A 22,405-nucleotide genomic window follows, 5' to 3' on the forward strand; every position below is an offset into this window, starting at 1 on the left:
TCAATATTTGCAGATGACACTAAACTCTGCAGGGTAATCAATACAGAGGAGGACAATTTTATATTACAGGATGATTTATGTAAACTAGAAGCTTGGGCTGATAAATTGCAAATGAGCTTTAATGGGGATAAATGTAAGGTCATGCACTTGGGTAGAAGTAATAAGATGTATAATTATGTGCTTAATTCTAAAACTCTGGGCAAAACCGTCAATGAAAAAGACCTGGGTGTATGGGTGGATGACAAACTTAAATTCAGTGGCCAGTGTCAGGCAGCTGCTACAAAGGCAAATAAAATAATGGGATGCATTAAAAGAGGCATAGATGCTCATGAGGAGAATATAATTTTACCTCTATACAAGTCACTAGTTCGACCACACTTAGAATACTGTGCACAGTTCTGGTCTCCGGTGTTTAAGAAAGACATAGCTGAACTGGAGCGGGTGCAGAGAAGAGCGACCAAGGTTATTAGAGGACTGGGGGGTCTGCAATACCAAGATAGATTATTACACTGGGGGCTATTTAGTTTGGAAAAACGAATACTAAGGGGTGATCTTATTTTAATATATAAATATATGAGGGGACAGTACAAAGACCTTTCTGATGATCTTTTTAATCATAGACCTGAAACAGGGACAAGGGGGCATCCTCTGCGGTTGGAGGAAAAAAGGTTTAAGCATAATAACAGACGCGGATTCTTTACTGTAAGAGCAGTGAGACTATGGAACTCTCTGCCGTATGATGTTGTAATGAGGGATTAATTACTTAAATTTAAGAGGGGACTGGATACCTTTCTGGAAAAGTATAATGTTACAGGGTATATACACTAGATTCCTTGATAGGGCGTTGATCCAGGGAACTAGTCTGATTGCCGTATGTGGAGTCGGGAAGGAATTTTTTTCCCCAATGTGGAGCTTACTCTTTGCACATGGTTTTTTTTTGCCTTCCTCTGGATCAACATGTTAGGTTAGGCTATGGGTTGAACTAGATGGACATATAGTCTTCCTTCAACCTTAATAACTATGTAACTATGTAACTATGTTACATAGGACTGCAGGTGACATCTACTACATTATGTGTACTCGCAGAGATATCACTGTGTTATCTGTGGTGTTACATAGGACTGCAGGTGACATCTACTACATTATCTGCATTCATTTATCAGCGTTTTCTGTGGTGTTACATAGGACTGCAGGTGACAACGTATTCCCGATCTTTGCTACTTCTATAAGTCTGATATTTTCGGTGACTCCTCGCTGTGACTTGTTTGGGTTGTAAACAGGTTATTTTCATTTACATGTCTGAGGTTAATGAAGGTTTGGAGGATTTGCAGAGACCCCAGTGAAGTATTTTTAGAGAATCAGAATTCCGCTCCGTTTTTCCTGAGTGCTCGTAGATCGCAGCAGATGAATGAGACATTTTTATTCCTGGGAACACGGCGGGTCCTGGGATTTACATTTGAGGCGCTGTTTTCTGTCTATTTAGGGTGTAATTACAATGTGTGATGTCCCAGGCTCCGCGCCATAGACCAGCACTGCCGCTCCAGAAGAATGTGACACCTTGTCCCCATCCTCCATGTTGTCATAAACTCCAATGTTCGTTTTTTATTTTTATATATTTTGGACATTTAGACATTTGGTTATGAATCCCATTTTCTACAATAGCAGAAGATACAGCTAGTAACACTGCAGGTGCGGGAGATCTGCACAAAACATCGTTTCCCCCCATTCATCATCGTCTTTGTGCCTTTTCTTTTGCAGTAATTTAATTTTTTCCCTTATTTTTTTTATTTAATTAGCATATTTTTAAAGTTAGCTTTACTTGGTTTTGTATATTTTTTTTATTCGTTTCTCATAGTGTGGTTTTCTTTCTTCATATATTTTGGGCAAATTCATAATTTGACTTTTTGAAATTTTGCTAAATTTTTGCAAACTTGTACACCAGTGCCCTAGTGGAAGACACAATGTTTGACTTCATGTTTGCATCTTATTTATTAAGTGCTTTTTTCTTTGTTTGTCAATGTTGGTGTGGTTACATTATCCATATTTTTTTAGACTAATGCATCACTTTTGAGTTTTCCAAATATGTAAAATCCGTTTCATTTTGTTTTCACGCAGTTGAAGACTAACGTGCGACATTTTGAAGGAAAATGTAACGTTTTGTGCTAAAAAGATAGAAATTAAGAAAATTGCATCTTTGATTTGAGGCAACATTTATTTACCTTCCCCTGTTTTCCGTTTTGAAGATTTTGGCGCAAAAACGTCAATGAATAACACAAGCTGATAAAAGAAAAGTCACTTAAGCCCCCACAAATCGTGTATCGGGACTGCTCTTTTTTTTCTGTTTTATCTTTTTGCACCTTTTAAAAGTCATATGATCCTGTAAAATGCAAATGTTAAACTGTGCAAATATAAAATTATACTGATTTTCCATTTGTGCTAGCTTACTGGAGCACAATTGTGCAAAAATGTTGTGACATTTCAAAAAGATGTAAATGATGAATTAGGCTAAAACAACGGGATAATGAAAACCAGGCCAACACTGACAAATAAAAACAACACAAAAAAACAAGTAAAGTTAAGAAAAGGTGCAAATTAAATAATGAGATCAGTGCAAACATAAAACATATTAGAACCATTTCCAGAAAAAGGTGCAAAGACAGCGATACATCGGGGGCCAATGTATTTATAATATACGCATATGCGGTGCAAACAGATTTGTGTGTGATACACTAGACACACGACTTTCCTACATTGCGCTGTGCTGTTTCAATCATGCAATTCTCTGCCAAAAAATACATCAGCAGGACAAATGTCAGTCCTGAAAAATTGTTACACTGTATCAGTGCAGATAACATGTATCAGAGAGGAGTTCCGCTTGTTTACATAACACAAAATTGCCCAGATTGGATAGAACTATCATGTCTGTAATGTTAGGTTCTGCATATAGAAAGAATGTTTCTTTTCACTGATGGCATGTGGATATTTTATAAATGGTGATGACGAGAAAAACCTAAAGCTGCAGAAGTTTCTATGATCCTCTAGTCAGCCCTCATAGACCTCAGACGTGACGATCCCTTTGTTACCAACCAGCTTCATTTCTTGACAGCGGGTAGATATGCCGACATGCGAAATGGTGACATGACTCCACACCGTCCTCAGCCCTGTTGGCGTGTCCTTGCATGCACAGACTTTTCCGTTTTCTAATAATCGGCACATGTGAAGAATAAGGGTATGTGCACACGTCAGGATTTCTGGCAGAAATTTTCCTGACAAAAACCGGACATTTCTGCCAGAAATCCGCATGCATTTTTCTGCGCGGTTTTTGCTTGTTTTTGACGTGTTTTTTTTCTTGCGCGGATTTTTGCGTTTTTTTTCCGGACATTCCAATTTAATGGGAAATCCGCAAAAATAATGAACATGCTGCTTCTTTTTGCGGAATGCGGGTTTTTTTTTTGCGGAAAAAAAACGCATACATGTGCACAAAAAATGCGGAATGCATTCTAAATGATAGGATGCATAATGTATGCGTTTTGTAAGCGATTTAATAGCGGTTTTTATCGGTAAAATCCGCAAAAAAAGCGCAAAAAATACTGAACGTGTGCACATACCCTTACAATTGTGAATGTGCAATAATGATTCTCTTGATGCCACTTACGGATCCAGAGGGTTCAAAGGGGAATGTCAAGAATAAATAAGGTTGAGCGTGCTATTGTATGTCCACAATATAAATCCACAATACAGACGTATAATTAATTAATATGCATTATTCTTTTCGCATCTGATCAGCTTTTGTATCCGTATTTGCATGCATTGACGTTTTTTTTTCCTATTGGGTAAAACTGCATTGGAGAAAGGCCGTGTTCACATGTTCAGTATTTTGTACCAATATTTGTAACCAGTCAGTGATGACGCGTTTCTATTCTACTTGTCCTCTCCTGATTTTGGCTACAAACACTGATGTAAATTACTGACTGTATGAACGTGGCCTCAGTTTAATAGACATTGGTGGAAATGAATGCAATTAAGGGGACGAATCCTGATGTTATGATGAATCTGTGCGAGCAGTCCGACAATTGATTGCCCTCTCACCAGAGGCAGTAGTAACAAATGCAATCACTCATCAGTTTAATAAAGGGGCGATATGCGTCGGTGATAAATGGTAACGAGCGTTATAATAACGTTAGTAATTCGTGTAATTGATCTACAGAAATTCTCTGTCGGAGACCGGGGTGACCGCAGGTGGACGGTTGGCGTCCGGTCTTCCTCAGGGTTGACCTGTGAGATCTGAGAAGGTTAAACCTGACGGACGAGTGTCCTTATCGTAAAGCCGTGTTCACATTGCACCAGCGCTCTGCGTATGAGGTTCCGCGGCGCCGGCTGTGTCCATCCACATGGAGTTTAAGGCTGAAGACTTGGCGCCATTGGAGCTCCTTTCTGTCCGTCTTCCTACCTATAGGACACATAAGTGCAGTCATCTTCACAGACCTCCATGGACCACATGTACAGCCTTGGGCTATTCCCTTCATCTATGTATCCACCCTATAGCACCGTGTGACCACCACCTGCCCTGCGGCTCCTGGCGACCGGTCGCGCTCGGGTGCAGCGCAGATGTCATTAACATTCCTCCCCCGACTGGCGGCAGCAGAGCCATGATCAGGCCTAATGTCAGCTGCCGCTAATTCAATCAACTTATTGAGCTGATGTGTCCCTTTATTACAATTATTGTCAGATCGGGGCTTTCATTCCATCACGGAGAATAAACATCGTTTATCATAGTTTTATAGATTAGCTCTTGACAGGCCGGCGCCTGCTTTGCATAAATGTGTATTAATGCCAGGCAGCAGCGCAGACAACCGCGCGCCCCGCGTCTGATTAATCCGTGTCACCGCCGCTTTAAGGAGAGTCTCATCATGGCGGATAATCAGTGAGTGGAACAAAAAAAAGAAGGGAAACCAATTTATTGTGTGGATGGTGCGTTTCCTGAGGAGCAGGCCCAGCCGAGCGGAAAAAACTGGACCCCCACAAAGTCACAAAATACAAATGGAGGCGAGAATGACCCTTCGCTGCCTGGAAACCTGCGGGATCTCTGCCATCACATTCTATCTTCACATTTGACATTTCACCCATGCGGTTGTGTTTTCGCCCCATCGTGTAAAATAGCGATGACCTGGTGTGAGCATTGAGCGCAGGGGCAAAAAGATGCATCAAAGTTTGGGCAAATTGCTCCAACGCTGTGATGAGGCTCAGACCGTGATGGACGTTATTCTATGCACTTGTTTTATCCTGCAGCCAAAGCGTCGCACAGAAACGGCGCTCACACGGTGCAGTCCTGGGGCGGCGCTGCTGCAATGCTTCAAAATAAGGGCAAAACCTCAAGATGTGATATGTTGTTTTCAATAAAGTGACTGCAACATGTGAACACAGCCTAAAACTGTGTCATCAAAGCTCAAAAGATGCAGAAATCAATTCTCCTATAGCAAGTGTTCCATCCACTTTCTGTCCTCTCCGGGGAGACCTACTGGAGCGTGGGAAGATTTCTACTGGATGTTTTGATCACATGATAAAAACCACAAAGGTGACGGGGGCGGTCACCAGATACTGATGATGGAGGAGACGGGCGGTCACCAGATACTGATGATGGAGGTGATGGGAGGTCACCGGATACTGATGATGGAGGAGACGGTCGGTCACCAGATACTGATGATGGAGGAGACGGGCGGTCACCAGATACTGATGATGGAGGAGACGGGCGGTGACCAGATACTGATGATGGAGGAGATGGGCTGTCACCAGATACTGATGATGGAGGTGACGGGCGGTCACCAGATACTGATGATGGAGGAGACGGGCTGTCACCAGATACTGATGATGGAGGAGATGGGCTGTCACCAGATACTGATGATGGAGGTGACGGGAGGCCACCAGATACTGATGATGGAGGAGACGGGCGGTCACCAGATACTGATGATGGAGGAGATGGGCTGTCACCAGATACTGATGATGGAGGAGACGGTCAGTCACCAGATACTGATGATGGAGGAGACGGGCGGTCACCAGATACTGATGATGGAGGAGATGGGCTGTCACCAGATACTGATGATGGAGGTGACGGGAGGCCACCAGATACTGATGATGGAGGAGACGGGCGATCACCAGATACTGATGTTGGAGGAGATGGGCTGTCACCAGATACTGATGATGGAGGTGATGGGCAGTCACCAGATACTGATGATGGAGGAGACTGGCGGTCACCAGATACTGATGATGGAGGGACGGGCGGTCACCAGATACTGATGATGGAGGGACGGGCGGTCACCAGATACTGATGATGGAGGTGATGGGCGGTCACCAGATACTGATGATGGAGGGACGGGCGGTCACCAGATACTGATGATGGAGGAGACGGGCGGTCACCAGATACTGATGATGGAGGAGACGGGCGGTCACCAGATACTGATGATGGAGGAGACGGGAGGTCACCAGATACTGATGATGGAGGGACGGGCTTTCACCAGATACTGATGATGGAGGCGACGGGCGGTCACCAGATACTGATGATGGAGGCGACGGGCGGTCACCAGATACTGATGATGGAGGAGACGGGCGGTCACCAGATACTGCTGATGGAGGAGATGGGCGGTCACCAGATACTGATGATGGAGGCGACGGGCGGTCACCAGATACTGATGATGGAGGGACGGGCGGTCACCAGATACTGATGATGGAGGTGACGGGCGGTCACCAGATACTGATGATGGAGGAGACGGGCGGTCACCAGATACTGATGATGGAGGAGACGGGCGGTCACCAGATACTGATGATGGAGGAGACGGGCGGTCACCAGATACTGATGATGGAGGAGACGGGCGGTCTCCAGATACTGATGATGGAGGAGACGGGCGGTCACCAGATACTGATGATGGAGGAGACGGACGGTCACCAGATACTGATGATGGAGGAGACGGGCGGTCACCAGATACTGATGATGGAGGAGACGGGCGGTCACCAGATACTGATGATGGAGGAGACGGGCGGTCTCCAGATACTGATGATGGAGGTGACGGGCGGTCACCAGATACTGATGATGGAGGAGACGGGCGGTCTCCAGATACTGATGATGGAGGAGACGGGCGGTCACCAGATACTGATGATGGAGGAGACGGGCGGTCACCAGATACTGATGATGGAGGAGACGGGCGGTCACCAGATACTGATGATGGAGGAGACGGGCGGTCACCAGATACTGATGATGGAGGAGACGGGCGGTCTCCAGATACTGATGATGGAGGAGACGGGCGGTCACCAGATACTGATGATGGAGGAGACGGACGGTCACCAGATACTGATGATGGAGGAGACGGGCGGTCACCAGATACTGATGATGGAGGAGACGGGCGGTCACCAGATACTGATGATGGAGGAGACGGGCGGTCTCCAGATACTGATGATGGAGGTGACGGGCGGTCACCAGATACTGATGATGGAGGAGACGGGCGGTCTCCAGATACTGATGATGGAGGAGACGGGCGGTCTCCAGATACTGATGATGGAGGAGACGGGCGGTCACCAGATACTGAGGGGATTTACATTTCTGTTTTGTTCATTCACTTTTCATTTTGTTAATTAATAAAAAATAATCTATTAACTATTCTAGTTTTCAAAGCTTCTTACTTTGCAGTGTATTTTTAACTTATCTAACACTCTTGCAGACTACTATGTATAAGAAATAGCACACTACACAAGCAATGTCAAGAAAGCAAACCTAAAAGTGAAATAATATCACGAAGCTTGCTAAGGGGTAGCTATATAAATGGCAGACCATTCGGAAAATACAGGGCAATAAAAACAAACAAACCGAACAACAAAGGTCCAGAAAAATAAATAAACACATGATACGATACGATACGATATGATACGATACGATACACTTTATTGATCCCGTGGGAAATTGTGGTATCACAGCAGCACGACTTAAATCATAAAAAACATAAAGGAATTACATAGTTGACATGACAGTTTGTTGACAGAAGAACATTATACATTAGAATAGGTCATACACAACGAGTGAACTGAAATGTAGAGAAATAAGTAGACATTCACCTTGGTGGTTTAACCCTAATGTTGTTGTTGTACATCCCCATGGCAGTTGGCACAAACGATTTCCTATATTTTTCCTTCTTACACCTCAGAAGTATTAGCCGGTTACTGAAGGTGCTCTTCTGTCTCATGAATAGCTCATATAGTGGATGTGCATTATTGTTCATAATCGCCACACACTTTTTCAGAGTTCTTTTCTCCACTACCTCCCCAAGAGTCCAGATTACAGCCCACAGCAGAACTTGCCTTCTTGATAATCTTATTCAGCTTATTAGCATCAGAGGCCGCACACTACTACCCCAGCACGTGATTGCATATATAATACGTGAAATCATCAAAAATGAAAATTTTATTAATGGTATATGGGGACAAAAAAAGGAAAGAAAACTATGGCAATGTGGAACCAAAACACACACAATGTGTGCGCGTCTGTCCACACTTACCACACCTTCCAGGTAACCGCTCCCCTATGATTCATATGCTGGGACCGTTACTTTGCAGCTGCAGGTTACGCTTGCTGCTGGGTCTTGCGTAGTGCAGCTGGCATTTCTTGTATATTCTCACATGTTTGCGCATACAGTGCAGCTGGTACTTTTTGTATACATCTTACTTTTACATGTTTACTGACCACTCTATTTTTAGTACACATGCACTTATGTGAATTAGCTGATACTAGTCTGCCCTTTACTGATTGGTTGGTTACCTGTTTATCTATTTATTATACTATATGGACATTTGTATGTACATTTACATGCCCTCTGTACTTATATATATATATATATATATATATATATATATATATATATATATATATATTTTACAGTTTTTATGGGCTATACTATTGACAGATGTTACTTGTATTATATACATTTAGTCCATTTGTATTTGTAATATACCTATTAGGTGTGTTCTGTGTGGGCTGATACACATTGTGTGTGTTTTGGTTCCACATTGCCATAGTTTTCTTTCCTTTTTTTGTCCCCATATACCAGTAATAAAATTTACATTTTTGATGATTTCACGTATTATCATGTGTTTATTTATTTTTCTGGACCTTTGTTGTTCGGTTTGTTCGTTTTTATTGCCCTAGACTACTATGTATGTATATATGTATACAGGGCTGCCACCAGGAATTTCGGGGCCCCATACTGGCAAAATTTTCGGGCCGACTTGAGACTCCGCCCAGACTCCACCCCAGCTCTGACTCCAACTCATTAAACCTTCCACAGTCCCACCACCCGCTCATAGATAAACTCCTCTTCTGCGCCGCGTTCTCACCAATCACACATTATCAGTTCCCATCTAACACCAGATCCACACACACAGCCAGCAGCTTTTCTTTTGGCTAAGACATTTTTTTTAATCCGCCACTACGACTAGGTAGACTCTTTTGGCAGCACCCTACAATACTCTGACCTATTAAATATTTGTTAAAATACCCTTTACTCTTTTTAGATATACAGTATTTTTATTTATGTTTCTTTAAGGAAATGTCACATACTTTTTTTTTAAATGAACAATAATACCACATACAAGGGACAAATACCATTACACCATGACCAGACCACATATTACCACCATATAGTGACCAAATAATACCACATACAAGGCACAAATACCACCACAGCATGGCTGGACCACATATTACTACCACATAGTGACCGAATAATACCACGTACAAGGGACAAATGCCGTCACACAATGGCCAAACCCCATATTACTACCACATAGTGACCAAATACTACAATACTGATCATTAATAGAAATAACACAATACTAATATTACCATAAGTGCCATTACACACAGGAGCTTTGTGTATAGCACACAGTGTATAGTGTCAGTGTACAGGTAATACAGTAATCACCAGTGACATTATATACAGGAGCTCTGTATATAGTGTCAGTGTACTGGTAATACAGTGATGACCAGTGACATTATACACAGGAGCTCTGTATGTCATGTCAGTGTACAGGTAATACAGTGATCACCAGTGACATTATACACAGGAGCTGTGTATATAGTGCATAATGTACAGGTAATACAGTGATCACTAGTGACCTTATATACAGGAGCTCTGTATATAGTGTCAGTGTACAGATAATACAGTGATCACTGGTGATATTATACACAGGAGCTCTGTATATAGTATACAGTATATAGCATCAGTGTACAGGTAACACTGACTCACTGGTGATGTCTCTAGTTGAAGTCCCTCATCTTTTCTTCTTCATCCAATTCAGAGCGCCATCCCTTCTTCCAGCCAGGACTCGTATCTACAGAAAATAAGTTATCTAGAGCACATTCCCCAATTTTTTCCCAACCTCTACACTATGCCAGATGAAGAAAAAAAAGCAATTGTCACCCTGCACAGTAACAGGACCTCTCCTCCCCACACTGAAAACAGTATCCTTAAAAATAATATCCTTTAATTAGCACCTACAGTAATAATATCCTACATTCTGGACCCCATGTGTCCTCCCGTTCTGCCTCATGTCTCTCCATACTGCCCCCATGTCTCTCAATATTGCCCCATAGTCATCCATAATAGTATAATGCATCCAATAATCATAGAAGTGTAATGCAGCCCCATAGCAGTATAATGCAGCCCCATAGCAGCCATTTTATGGGCGGGTTTTTAGGTGAGTAGGTAAGAGATGGGTGGGGCACCTACTCTCCATATCTCCACCTCAAGGGTGTGGCTGGGGAAATAATATATATTAGTGTGTATGTTACAGTGTACATATACATAATACTGTATACGTGATCCATGTGAATATTTTTACTGAAGGTGATAGTATTAAATAGACCTGTTCTTGTGAAGCATATAGTTTATAGAATTATATAGACTTATATAAACCTCTAATTTAGCTTTCCTGCACATATTCACCCCATCAAACTCTGCTGTGCTCTGAGCCAAGTGTGGGAGCAGCACAGCCGAATTTAGCTCTGCAGGTACAACACTGCTTGGAAAATCCTCCAGAACGGTTCAAGCACGCTTTCTTCAAAAACATATGATATTTGCAAAATTGTGGCCATGTCCGTTATGTCCCAATGGGGCCTGTGTGTTGTATTTCTCTAGTAATGCTGCTGTTTGTGATCCAGTGACCAGCAGTATATACAATTGTGTGAAAGTGTTTGCCCCTTTCCAATTTCCTATTCTTTTGCATGTTTTTCACACTTAAATGTTTCATATCACCAAACAAATGTAAATATTAGACAAAGATAACACAAGTAATCACAAACTGCAGTTTATAAATGAAGGTTGTTGTAATTCAGCCACATTGGAGGTTTCCGAGCATGAACCGCCTTTTTAAGGTCATGTAGGAGGGTGGTGCTGTCATGAACAGTAAGGAACACGCTGTTACTTTAAGAGACTGCACCCCCTTGTCTGGCGTGATGGAATGTTCTGGTTCTCCCCTGCAATAGACTGTATGAATGGACTGGACTGTGCAGATGGCAGGGGTGGAGCCTGAACTGTGTGTGTGAGCTGAGGCTGCTGCACAGAGAACTTTGTGCTGATAGCTGCAAGAGAGAACTGTGTCCTGATATAGCTGCAAGAGAGGACCCCCAGCCTGTAACGGAGTGGACTTGTGAGATTTGACACTTTTCCGGGTGCAGCGAGGGTGGCTGACCTGTGTTAGTTCTAGGAGCCACGAAGATACCGAGAAAGGGATTTACAGTTTCCAGGAACAAACTCACGGTGATGTTGGAGACTCAGATCCAGTCCCAGGGGGGCCCCCAGCAGTCTAGTACGGCGGTGCGCACGTCTCTCTGCCAGCTCTGTGAAACGTGGTCTTCTCCTTGCAACTGGGTCCGGGAGGTGCTCTTGGAAACTGTAAATCCCTTTCTCAGTAGAGATGGCTGGACATACTCCTTCAGGATTTTTTGGTAGGCAGCAGAATTCATGGTTCCATTTACCACAGCAATTCTTCCAGGTCCTGAAGCAGCATAAAATCCCCAGCCCATCACACTACCACCACCATATTTTACTGTAGGTATGATGTTCGTTTTCTGAAATGCTGAGTTACTTCTACACCAGATGTAATGGGACATTCACCATCAAAAAAGTTTTAACCTTTGTCTCGTCAGTCCACAGAGTATTGTCCAAAAGTATCATCAAAATGTTTTCTGGCAAAACTGAGACAAGCCTTTTATGTTCTTATTGCTAAGCAGTGGTTATCATCTTGGAGCTCTGCAATGCAGGCCATCTTTGCACCGTTTCTTTCTTGTGGTGAAATCCTGAATACTGACCTTAACTGAGGCAAGGAGGCCTGCAGTTCTTTGGATGTTGTTGTGGGGTGTTTTGTGACCTCTTGGATGAATCCTCTCTGCGCTGTTTAGTTAATTTTGGTTGGCTGGCCACTCCTGGAAAGATTCATCACTGTTCCATGTTTTCACCATTTGTGGATAATGGCTCCTACTGTGGTTTGCTGGAGTCATAAAGCTTTAGAAACGGATTCATAGATTTTCCAGACATAGATTTCAATTACTTTGTTTCTCTTTTGTTCCAGAATTTCTTTGGATAGCGGCATCATGTCTAGCTTTTGAGGATCTTTTGGTCTGCTGCACTTTGTCAGGCAGGTCCTATTTAAGTGATTTATTGATTGAGAACAGACAGGTGAGACAGTAATCAGGCCTGGATGTGGCTAGGGGATGTGAACTCCACTTAACAAAGATGTGATAAATCACAGTTTGTTTTAAGGGTGGGGGCAATCACGTTTTCACACAGGGCCCTGTAGGTTTAGATTTCTTTTTCCCTTCATAGTAAAGATCTTCATTTATAAACTGCATTTTGTGATTACTTGTGTTATCTTTGTCTAATATTTACATTTGTTTGATCGGAAACATTTAAGTGTAACAAACATGCAAAAGAATAGGAAATCAGGAAGGGGGTAAACACTTCGCGCAACTGTACAGTGGACTATGTCAGTCCAGCTCTACGTCACTCCAGCTCTACATAATTTTAATGTTGTTATTTCCCTTGTCTGTAAAGATCTAGCGTATATTTCACATCGGCTTTGATGATTTTGTTACAGCCCTCAGTATCCATTACACAAACCAATAATATCTGGGACATTGGCTGAAAAGTCCCGGAGTCTTTCACCAGGATCTATTAGATTAAAAGAAATCTTACATTTATAGAAAACTGCAGTTTATCATTAGTGATCTCCAGTTGCTCCATTAACAGGTTCTGCTCTTCGTGTCCTTCTGGTAAATGTGGTACAATCAGTGTCACCTTCTGTTGCAAGGATCAGTAGGGAAAGGGTTAAATCCCTGCACCTATCGCCAGTGATTAATGAGGGTTTGGATCCTGATGGTCAGGTTGGATCCAGGCACCGATTTTACCTCCTAATAAATCGACATCTTTTATTATCATTATCACTAATAATACTTTATTGTGTTACTTTGACTTAATTGGCTGGAAATGACACCGAGGTGGTGAAAACAGATTGCAGATGTTGAGAAGCAGATGTGAATGTAACGATAATGGGAACATGAATATTTATGTGAAAGCAATGAGCTCTGATTACATGATTTACCTAAAAAGTGCAAACCCCCCTGAATAATGAAATAATGGGACGGAGAATATGACTGTGCGTGAGATTAGTGATAAGAAGCAAACCTGGAAACTCAAGAGTGCGCTAAAAGATGTCTGAAGATAACGTCCAGCTCCACGACAGGACTTCAAGGGGCCCTCGGAAGGTGAGTATATGTTTATTTTTTATTTTAAGTCTTTTTTAACCACGCATATAGTGCCCACATTGCTATATACTACGTGGGCTGTGTTATATACTACATGGCTGCTATGTACTATGTGGGCTGTGTTATATACTACATGGCTGCTATATACTACGTGGCCACTGTTATATACTGCGTGGCCTGTATTAACGCATCGGGTATTCAAGAATATGTCGTGGCTTGTGCTATATACTATGTGGCTGCTATATACTTACATATTCTAGAATACCCGATGCATTAGAATCGGGCCACCATCTACTTTAGTACTTATATAATACTAACTACTATTGTAGCAATTCACTGAAAAGGGCGTGAATCCAAAAAACTACCCAAAGAAAAGCAGCCATGCTTACCAATACCTGCTTATTTGGATCGGACTGGCCACCAGTTAACAGGTGAATCCCCTGGTAGGCCTCTCTCATCAATCATTTAACAAATTACCCATTGTTTTATTTTTTATATGTACAGACGATGTATGAATAAGAGTAATATAATAATTGCATATTGCTGCACTGTGGGTCCTTGGCACCAAAGTTACTGGTGGGTCCTTGGCACCCAAGTCTGACACTGCTGATGAATGGCAACAGTGTGAGGGGTTCCTCAGTATTTTACAACGTATTGCCTCTGCTTCTTTTTCATGGGATCTATCTGCATTCTGCAGTACAATATTACTGTGGACAGATAGTACTTAGTATGGCTGATGTTTTCTGTAATGTCAACTACTACTACAGCACTGCCCCATATGTACAAGAATATAACTACTATAATACTGCTCCTATGTACAAGAATATAACTACTATAATACTGCCCCTATGTACAAGAATATAACTACTATAATACTGCTCCTATGTACAAGAATATAACTGCTATAATACTGTCCCCTATGTACAAGAATATAACTACTATAATACTGTCCCCTATGTACAAGAATATAACTACTATAATACTGCTCCTATGTAGAAGAATATAACTACTATAATACTGACCACTATGTAGAAGAATATAACTACTATAATACTGCTCCTATCTACAAGAATATAACTACTATAATACTGCTCCTATGTACAAGAATATAACTACTATAATACTGCCCCTATGTACAAGAATATAACTACTATAATACTGTCCCCTATGTACAAGAATATAACTACTATAATACTGCCCCCTATGTAGAAGAATATAACTACTATAATACTGACCACTATGTAGAAGAATATAACTACTATAATACTGCTCCTATCTACAAGAATATAACTACTATAATACTGCCCCTATGTACAAGAATATAAATACTATAATACTGCCCCTATGTACAAGAATATAACTACTATAATACTGCTCCTATGTACAAGAATATAACTACTATAATACTGCTCCTATGTACAAGAATATAACTACTATAGTACTGCTCCTATGTACAAGAATATAACTACTATAATACTGCTCCTATGTACAGGAATATAACTACTATAATACTGCCCCTATGTACAAGAATATAACTACTATAATACTGCCCCCTATGTACAAGAATATAACTACTATAATACTGCCCCTATGTACAGGAATTTAACTACTATAATACTGCCCCTATGTACAAGAATATAACTACCCCTATGTACAGGAATATAACTACTATAATACTGCCCCTATGTACAAGACTATAACTACTATAATACTGCCCCCTATGTACAAGAATATAACTACTAAAATACTGCCCCTATGTACAGGAATTTAACTACTATAATACTGCCCCTATGTACAAGAATATAACTACTATAATACTGCTCCTATGTACAAGAATATAACTACTATAATACTGCACCTATGTACAAGAATATAACTACTATAATACTGCCCCTATGTACAGGAATATAACTACTATAATACTGCCCCCTATGTACAAGAATATAACTACTATAATACTGCCCCTATGTACAGGAATTTAACTACTATAATACTGCCCCTATGTACAAGAATATAACTACTATAATACTGCCCCTATGTACAGGAATTTAACTACTATAATACTGCTCCTATATACAAGAATATAACTACTATAATACTGCCCCTATGTACAAGAATATAACTACTATAATACTTCTACCATGAACGTCCACTATGATAATTTTCTTTGCCTGTGCCCTGGGATACTGCGATGTGTAGGACTAGGAGCCTGATAATGTTGCTGTTCCGCCATATTCATTAGTGTGCTCAGTGTAGCAGAATATACAATGTAACATACACACAGAACAGAGCCAGAAGGAGCCAAGTGTAAAAAGTACAGGTTTAATATACAAAATGTGTATTTACAAGGCAGTTTGTAAACTGTAAAAAATGCGTCTATTTATCACGGAATATAAATCTCTTGGATCTGGCTCGGATATTGGGGGACAATTTATACAGAATATTTACAGGCTTGAAAGAAATACTTTAGTTGACACAGAACTCGCAAACAAAAAATATCTGTCCTGAACCCGGAGCGATGGCTGGTTGTAAGACATGCAGCCGATATGAGGACTAGAACTTGTGGAGACCATCGTAGTTAACCAGGAGATAAATTGGCGCTCATAGTGTTAATCAGGGGATGTCCTGGTTCAGTATTGCACTATAAAGACCGCAGAGGACACATCTCGTACTTTCCCTCCACATTCATTCGTGTAAAGGTCAATCAAATTAGTAAATGATTAATGTTATACACAGAATGTAGAATAATTGATTATTAATACAGGGACCATATTATTGTACCATACAATTAGATTATTAAATTGAGTAATTATTACATCATAAAGTAAGAGCATGGGGTAATGTAATGCAATCAGAGTGGGGGGCTGTACGATCAGTCAGAGGGGGGAAAGTGGTTCAGGCAGAAAGGAGTAATAACAAGAGTAATGGGTTAATATTTGTACCACAGAGTTCATAATTGCATCATACAGCCAGGGTTAATAAAAGTACCTTCCATCAGGTTGGGTGATGAACCATAGTGAGAGCAGTGGTGATTATTGTATCTACAGTCAAAACGGGAAACCTATAGTCAGAGCAGGGGGTCATCATTGTGCCTACAGTCAGAGCAGGGGGTCATCATTGTGCCTACAGTCAGAGCAGGGGGTGATCATTGTGCCTACAGTCAGAGCAGGGGGTCATCATTGTGCCTACAGTCAGAGCAGGGGGTCATCATTGTGCCTACAGTCAGAGCAGGGGGTCATCATTGTGCCTACAGTCAGAGCAGGGGGTCATCATTGTGCCTACAGTCAGAGCAGGGGGTCATCATTGTGCCTACAGTCAGAGCGGGGGGTCATCATTGTACCTACAGTCAGAGCAGGGGGTCACCATTGGACCTACAGTCAGAGCAGGGGGTCACCATTGGACCTACAGTCAGAGCAGGGGGTCATCATTGGACCTACAGTTAGAGCGGGGTGTCACCATTGTACCTACAGTCAGAGCAGGGGGTCATCATTGTGCCTACAGTCAGAGCAGGGGGTCACCATTGTACCTACAGTCAGACAAGGGGGTCACCATTGTACCTACAGTCAGAGCAGGGGGTCATCATTGTGCCTACAGTCAGAGCAGGGGGTGATCATCGTGCCTACAGTCAGAGCAAGGGGTGATCATCGTGCCTACAGTCAGAGCAGGGGGTGATCATCGTGCCTACAGTCAGAGCAGGGGGTCATCATTGGACGTACAGTCAGAGCAGGGGGTCATCATTGGACCTACAGTCAGAGCAGGGGGTCACCATCGTACCTACAGTCAGAGCAGGGGGTGATCATTGGACGTACAGTCAGAGCAGGGGGTGATCATTGGACGTACAGTCAGAGCAGGGGGTCATCATTGTACCTACAGTCAGAGCAGGGGGTGATCATTGGACGTACAGTCAGAGCAGGGGGTGATCATCGTGCCTACAGTCAGAGCAGGGGGTGATCATTGGACGTACAGTCAGAGCAGGGGGTCATCACTGGACCTACAGTCAGAGCAGGGGATGATCATTGGACCTACAGTCAGAGCAGGGGGTCATCATTGTACCTACAGTCAGAGCAGGGGGTCATCATTGAACCTACAGTCAGAGCAGAAGGTCATCATTGGACGTACAGTCAGAGCAGGGGGTGATCATCGTGCCTACAGTCAGAGCAGGGGGTCACCATTGGACCTACAGTCAGAGCAGGGGGTCATCACTGGACCTACAGTCAGAGCAGGGGATGATCATTGGACCTACAGTCAGAGCAGGGGGTCATCATTGTACCTACAGTCAGAGCAGGGGGTCATCATTGAACCTACAGTCAGAGCAGAAGGTCATCATTGGACCTACAGTCAGAGCAGGGGGTCATCATTGTACCTACAGTCAGAGCAGGGGGTCACCATTGTACCTACAGTCAGAGCAGGGGGTCACCATTGTACCTACAGTCAGAGCAGGGGGTCATCATTGTTCCTACAGTCAGAGCGGGGGGTCATCATCGGACCTACAGTTAGAGCAGGGGGTCATCATTGGAACTACAGTCAGAGCAGGGGGTCATCATTGGAACTACAGTCAGAGCAGGGGGTCATCATTGGAACTACAGTCAGAGCAGGGGGTTGGCATTTACAGTCGGAGTTTTGGATAATCAATGTCACAGAACTACATGTTGGGCTGTGCCATGTCTCTGATTACGTTTGTATATATTAGTGTTCGTATATAAATTATTCCATGGAGGTGAATGCGCTTTTCTACTTGATTTCTGCTGTTCTCCTACCCCTGTCCCCGTGTGTAGAGCTTCTTAATGGTTACACTGGAATATTTTCTATTATTGCTTTATTTCCCTCCGTAATGCGATTGACTGTCCGTCTCAGCCTAAAATACTGAGCTATGACAGAGGCCGGAAGATGACGACATGACCCTAAGGTCCGTGTGCGATAAGAGGTGCGGAGCAGCTGTGCGTTCATGGAGGAGCTGCCTCAGCCCCAGTGACACAATATGGCTTTTCACGACGTGAGAAATGACTGGCACAACATATGAACGACACACAATCCTCCTGTGCATAAGAAACGTGACACAACCGTAAACCGAGTATTTACACCGGATGTAAACAATGCGGAGGCTGCGATGGCTGAGGCAGTGTGAGGACTCGGTGTATCCCGTCTGCTTGACTGTGCGTAGCTTACACAGCAGCGGTCTGCGGGACAAGGCCTTACTGAAGGTCTGCGGGACAAGTCCTTACTGAAGGTCTGCGGGACAAGTCCTTACTGAAGGTCTGCGGGACAAGTCCTTACTGAAGGTCTGCGGGACAAGTCCTTACTGAAGGTCTGCGGGACAAGTCCTTACTGAAGGTCTGCGGGACAAGGCCTTACTGAAGGTCTGCGGGACAAGTCCTTACTGAAGGTCTGCGGGACAAGTCCTTACTGAAGGTCTGCGGGACAAGTCCTTACTGAAGGTCTGCGGGACAAGTCCTTACTGAAGGTCTGCGGGACAAGTCCATACTGAAGGTCTGCGGGACAAGTCCATACTGAAGGTCTGCGGGACAAGTCCTTACTGAAGGTCTGCTGTTACCCTCTGCACCAAAAACTTGGGAAACTCTTAGGATAACGTTTATTTTGGGCAGTTTGCAGTCCACAGCCGTCTTGGATCAGGGGAAGGATGTGGACTCTGGAGGAAGGAGAAGCTAAAGAAGGAAAATCAGCCGGTATAATGACTGACTGTGGACGTCTGGAAGACGCCTCCTGAGGTGTGCGGCCCTCCATCTTAGTCACATATCTCCTCCGTTCCTTTTACTTGCTTGGCAAGTGTCAGTCCTACAGTCCCCACAATACACTGCAGATTGTCCTGGAATAGTCCCAGCGGCTCCCACCATGATTGGCACTCACAGCTTCATGTTAGGACATGAGATTAAGGAATTTGTTTTCCTCTGCCAACGTGCTAAGCATAGAGCTCATATCCCCTATGGCCATATTGCTTATCCCAGCTGGGACAGAAGGAAAATTCAAAGAGTTTCTAGGAGTTGTGAGGCGAGAAGAGTTTTGGGAAAGGTTTTGGAGAAGGCCCGGACTTATGGTCCCTGACATGAGACTGGAATGGTCCCCGTCATCCATCATAGAATCGAAGTCTATGACAGGAGGTTGTTCCAGACATTGAGAGTCCACCACCGTGCTAGTGACCTGATTGACTCCCGGAGACAGCATGGTGGGCACCTGCCTCACTGAACAGTCTGGTGCAGAATTATAAATGCTGCTCTGGTCAAACACCTGTATGTGGCCTGAGTAATAGAGTAAACCATTGTCTTTAGCATTCATACACGAGGTGGTCTCGTGTTCCTCACTGGTTCTTTTCGGGGTGGCTTCTGCTGTTTGCTGGCACGGACTTTGCTCACTCACGGAGCCCCTCATGAACGTGGCAGGATGCCCTGAATGTATACTCCTCGGCCTGTTGGGGGGATGAGGTGGCGGTCTCGGCTGCATCAATAAGTTATTAATGCCCTGACCTGACATTGGCATGTTATGGAACAGGTTCGGGTCACTTGGGTTGGGATAGGAGTTTGCTGGTTGAAGGGTCTGATGTTTAGTCTGGAAATGATTAGTTGTGCGCCCGTCCCGGCAGCCGTTCATCATCACGTGCTGGTTATTACTGGCTGCGTTACTCTGAGGAGCGTGCACGTGGTGGCCAGGTCTTTCCAATCCATTGGATGAGGTTGAGAGTTGGCACTGGCCATCACTGGTGACTCTTGATGTATGCGGAGACTGGGTAAAGCCCTGCTGCTGGTTGTAGCTGATGCTGGGGTTCTGGCCCTGGTTCATGTGCTGGTGCCGGTGCTGAATGTAATGAAGTCTCTGCCCATTGACACTGCAGTTCCTCTGGGCTGGGTCTTGTTGTGCCGCCGGCAGATTATTCGCACCGGCCTGGAACGGCTGATGGTTGAAGTTTTGATATTGGCTGAAGTTTTGCGTCTGCTGTACGACCGCTAAGTTCCCTTGTATAAATGTCTGTTTTGGCACATCAGCGGGGACATCTACGGTGCCGGAGCTGACTTCGTTCCACTGTACTGGCATGTTGTTCTTCTGCAAGTCCGAAGCCGTGATCTGACACTGGTTCTGTGCAGGCTGCAGATAGTTCTTCATATTACTTGGAGGCTGATGACTGAAGTCAGCCGGAGGATTCTGCTCTGAAGCTCCTCTGCTCTGAGCATTAATATACTGGACGACATCGTCCGGCAGCACAAGGTCGTCCTCACCGCCAGGGACGTCCATATCGGCTGGGATGCCTTCCAGGATGACGTTCTCGCTGATGCTCGGTGGCCGTGGAGAATACACGTGTCTGTGAAGGTTTCCATCGGAGCAGGCGTACTGCTGGAGGACGATGTTCATCCTGTCCACGGGTTGTGAAGGGTGCAGCGTATTCATGCTGTTCATGCTGTGGAAACGCTGAACCCTTGGTACATGTTGGCCTTCTAGCCCCGCTGCCATCCTGACTGGGTCACTGGCGCGTCTTGTGCCGTTTCCAGGAACCTGATGTGGAAACATCGGTACTGGGGCATTTCCCAAACCGTCACTGCATCGTCTCGGACCCAGCTGCTGCCTGAAGGCGGGCAGGGGATAGTTCGATCCATCCAGTAAGGACATCTTGCTTCTTAAACTCATCTTCTCCATGTTGGGCAGGGGTGTAGGCGGCGGGCCGCCTGTCGCTGCGGCATACTTGGCCTTCAAGCGATACTGCTGCACAGGAGTCAGATTGAGCAGCGTGGGCAAACCATTGTGTTGGCTGGCATCACTGGATCTTCTGGACGCATCCGTGGAGATGGGGTCATAGGAGTCAGCAGAGCTGCCATTGTTCTGTCTCCCACAAAACTGAGAAGCTTCACTTGAACGGCGGCTGGAGAAATACGGGGAAATCCCCGAGGATCGCCGGCTGGTGTACGCGGAGCTGAGCGTGCTCGTGGCACTGTCACGCCTGTCATTTAACTGGTTCAACATCGTAATATCACTCAAAGACAGGTCTGAGATTCTTGGGTTTATATTCACACCGCCCGGGACACCGAGATTGTCAAACGATGGGCCTGCAAGAGAGAAGAGGAAAACTGGCCTTAAAATTGTGCCAAGGAGCAGCGCAGCATCCACAGCTCGTATAGGAGAGGCCAACAATATCCAATCTTGTGGGGTCCGACTCTGGGCTCCTGCATGGACTAGCTGTTTGGAGGGTCCGGTGAGCACTGCAGCCTCCTCTGCATGCCGTCACCATAGCAGTGGTCGTGTATCCCAGTGATGTCCCATGGAAGGGAATAGGTTAAAGCTGCAATTCCCCTCACTGCTGCCATTAAATTGACGACGTGCAGGTAATCGGGGGGCTTCTTCAGCACTTAAAGCTTTGTCGTTTCTTCAGAGTCGGACCCCAAGCAATCAGAAATAGATGGCCCATCCCTAGGATATTCGGAACCTGGAAAACACTTTTTAATATTGCAGTAAAAAAAGCTAAAAAAAGATAAAAAAAAAATAAAAAAATCGATCAAATACAGAAGAAAATCATAGAAAATAATAAGGAACCAAATGATAAATTGAAAAAGCTCCTGCACTATGCGTCTCCTTACATGCACCGTACTATTGATTCTGGGGTCC

General features: G+C 44.0%; 1 protein-coding gene across 3 annotated transcripts in view; it reads right to left on the reverse strand.

Moving 5' to 3' along the window:
• Positions 1–16,107: 16,107 nt before the first annotated feature.
• GLI2 (GLI family zinc finger 2) overlaps positions 16,108–22,405 on the reverse strand; it is a 138,599-nt gene continuing 132,301 nt past the window's right edge. For 2 of the 3 annotated variants that reach the window (XM_069732642.1, XM_069732641.1), the window contains exon 14: positions 16,108–21,849. In XM_069732642.1, coding sequence (XP_069588743.1) covers positions 19,676–21,849 — 2,174 coding nt within the window. In that variant the 3' untranslated portion in view covers positions 16,108–19,675. The remainder of the gene's footprint in view (positions 21,850–22,405) is intronic. The other variant, XR_011314606.1, reaches the window with a different exon arrangement.

This window comes from Ranitomeya imitator, chromosome 7 (genome assembly GCF_032444005.1).
Source record: "Ranitomeya imitator isolate aRanImi1 chromosome 7, aRanImi1.pri, whole genome shotgun sequence".
Taxonomy (NCBI): Eukaryota; Metazoa; Chordata; class Amphibia; order Anura; family Dendrobatidae; genus Ranitomeya; species Ranitomeya imitator.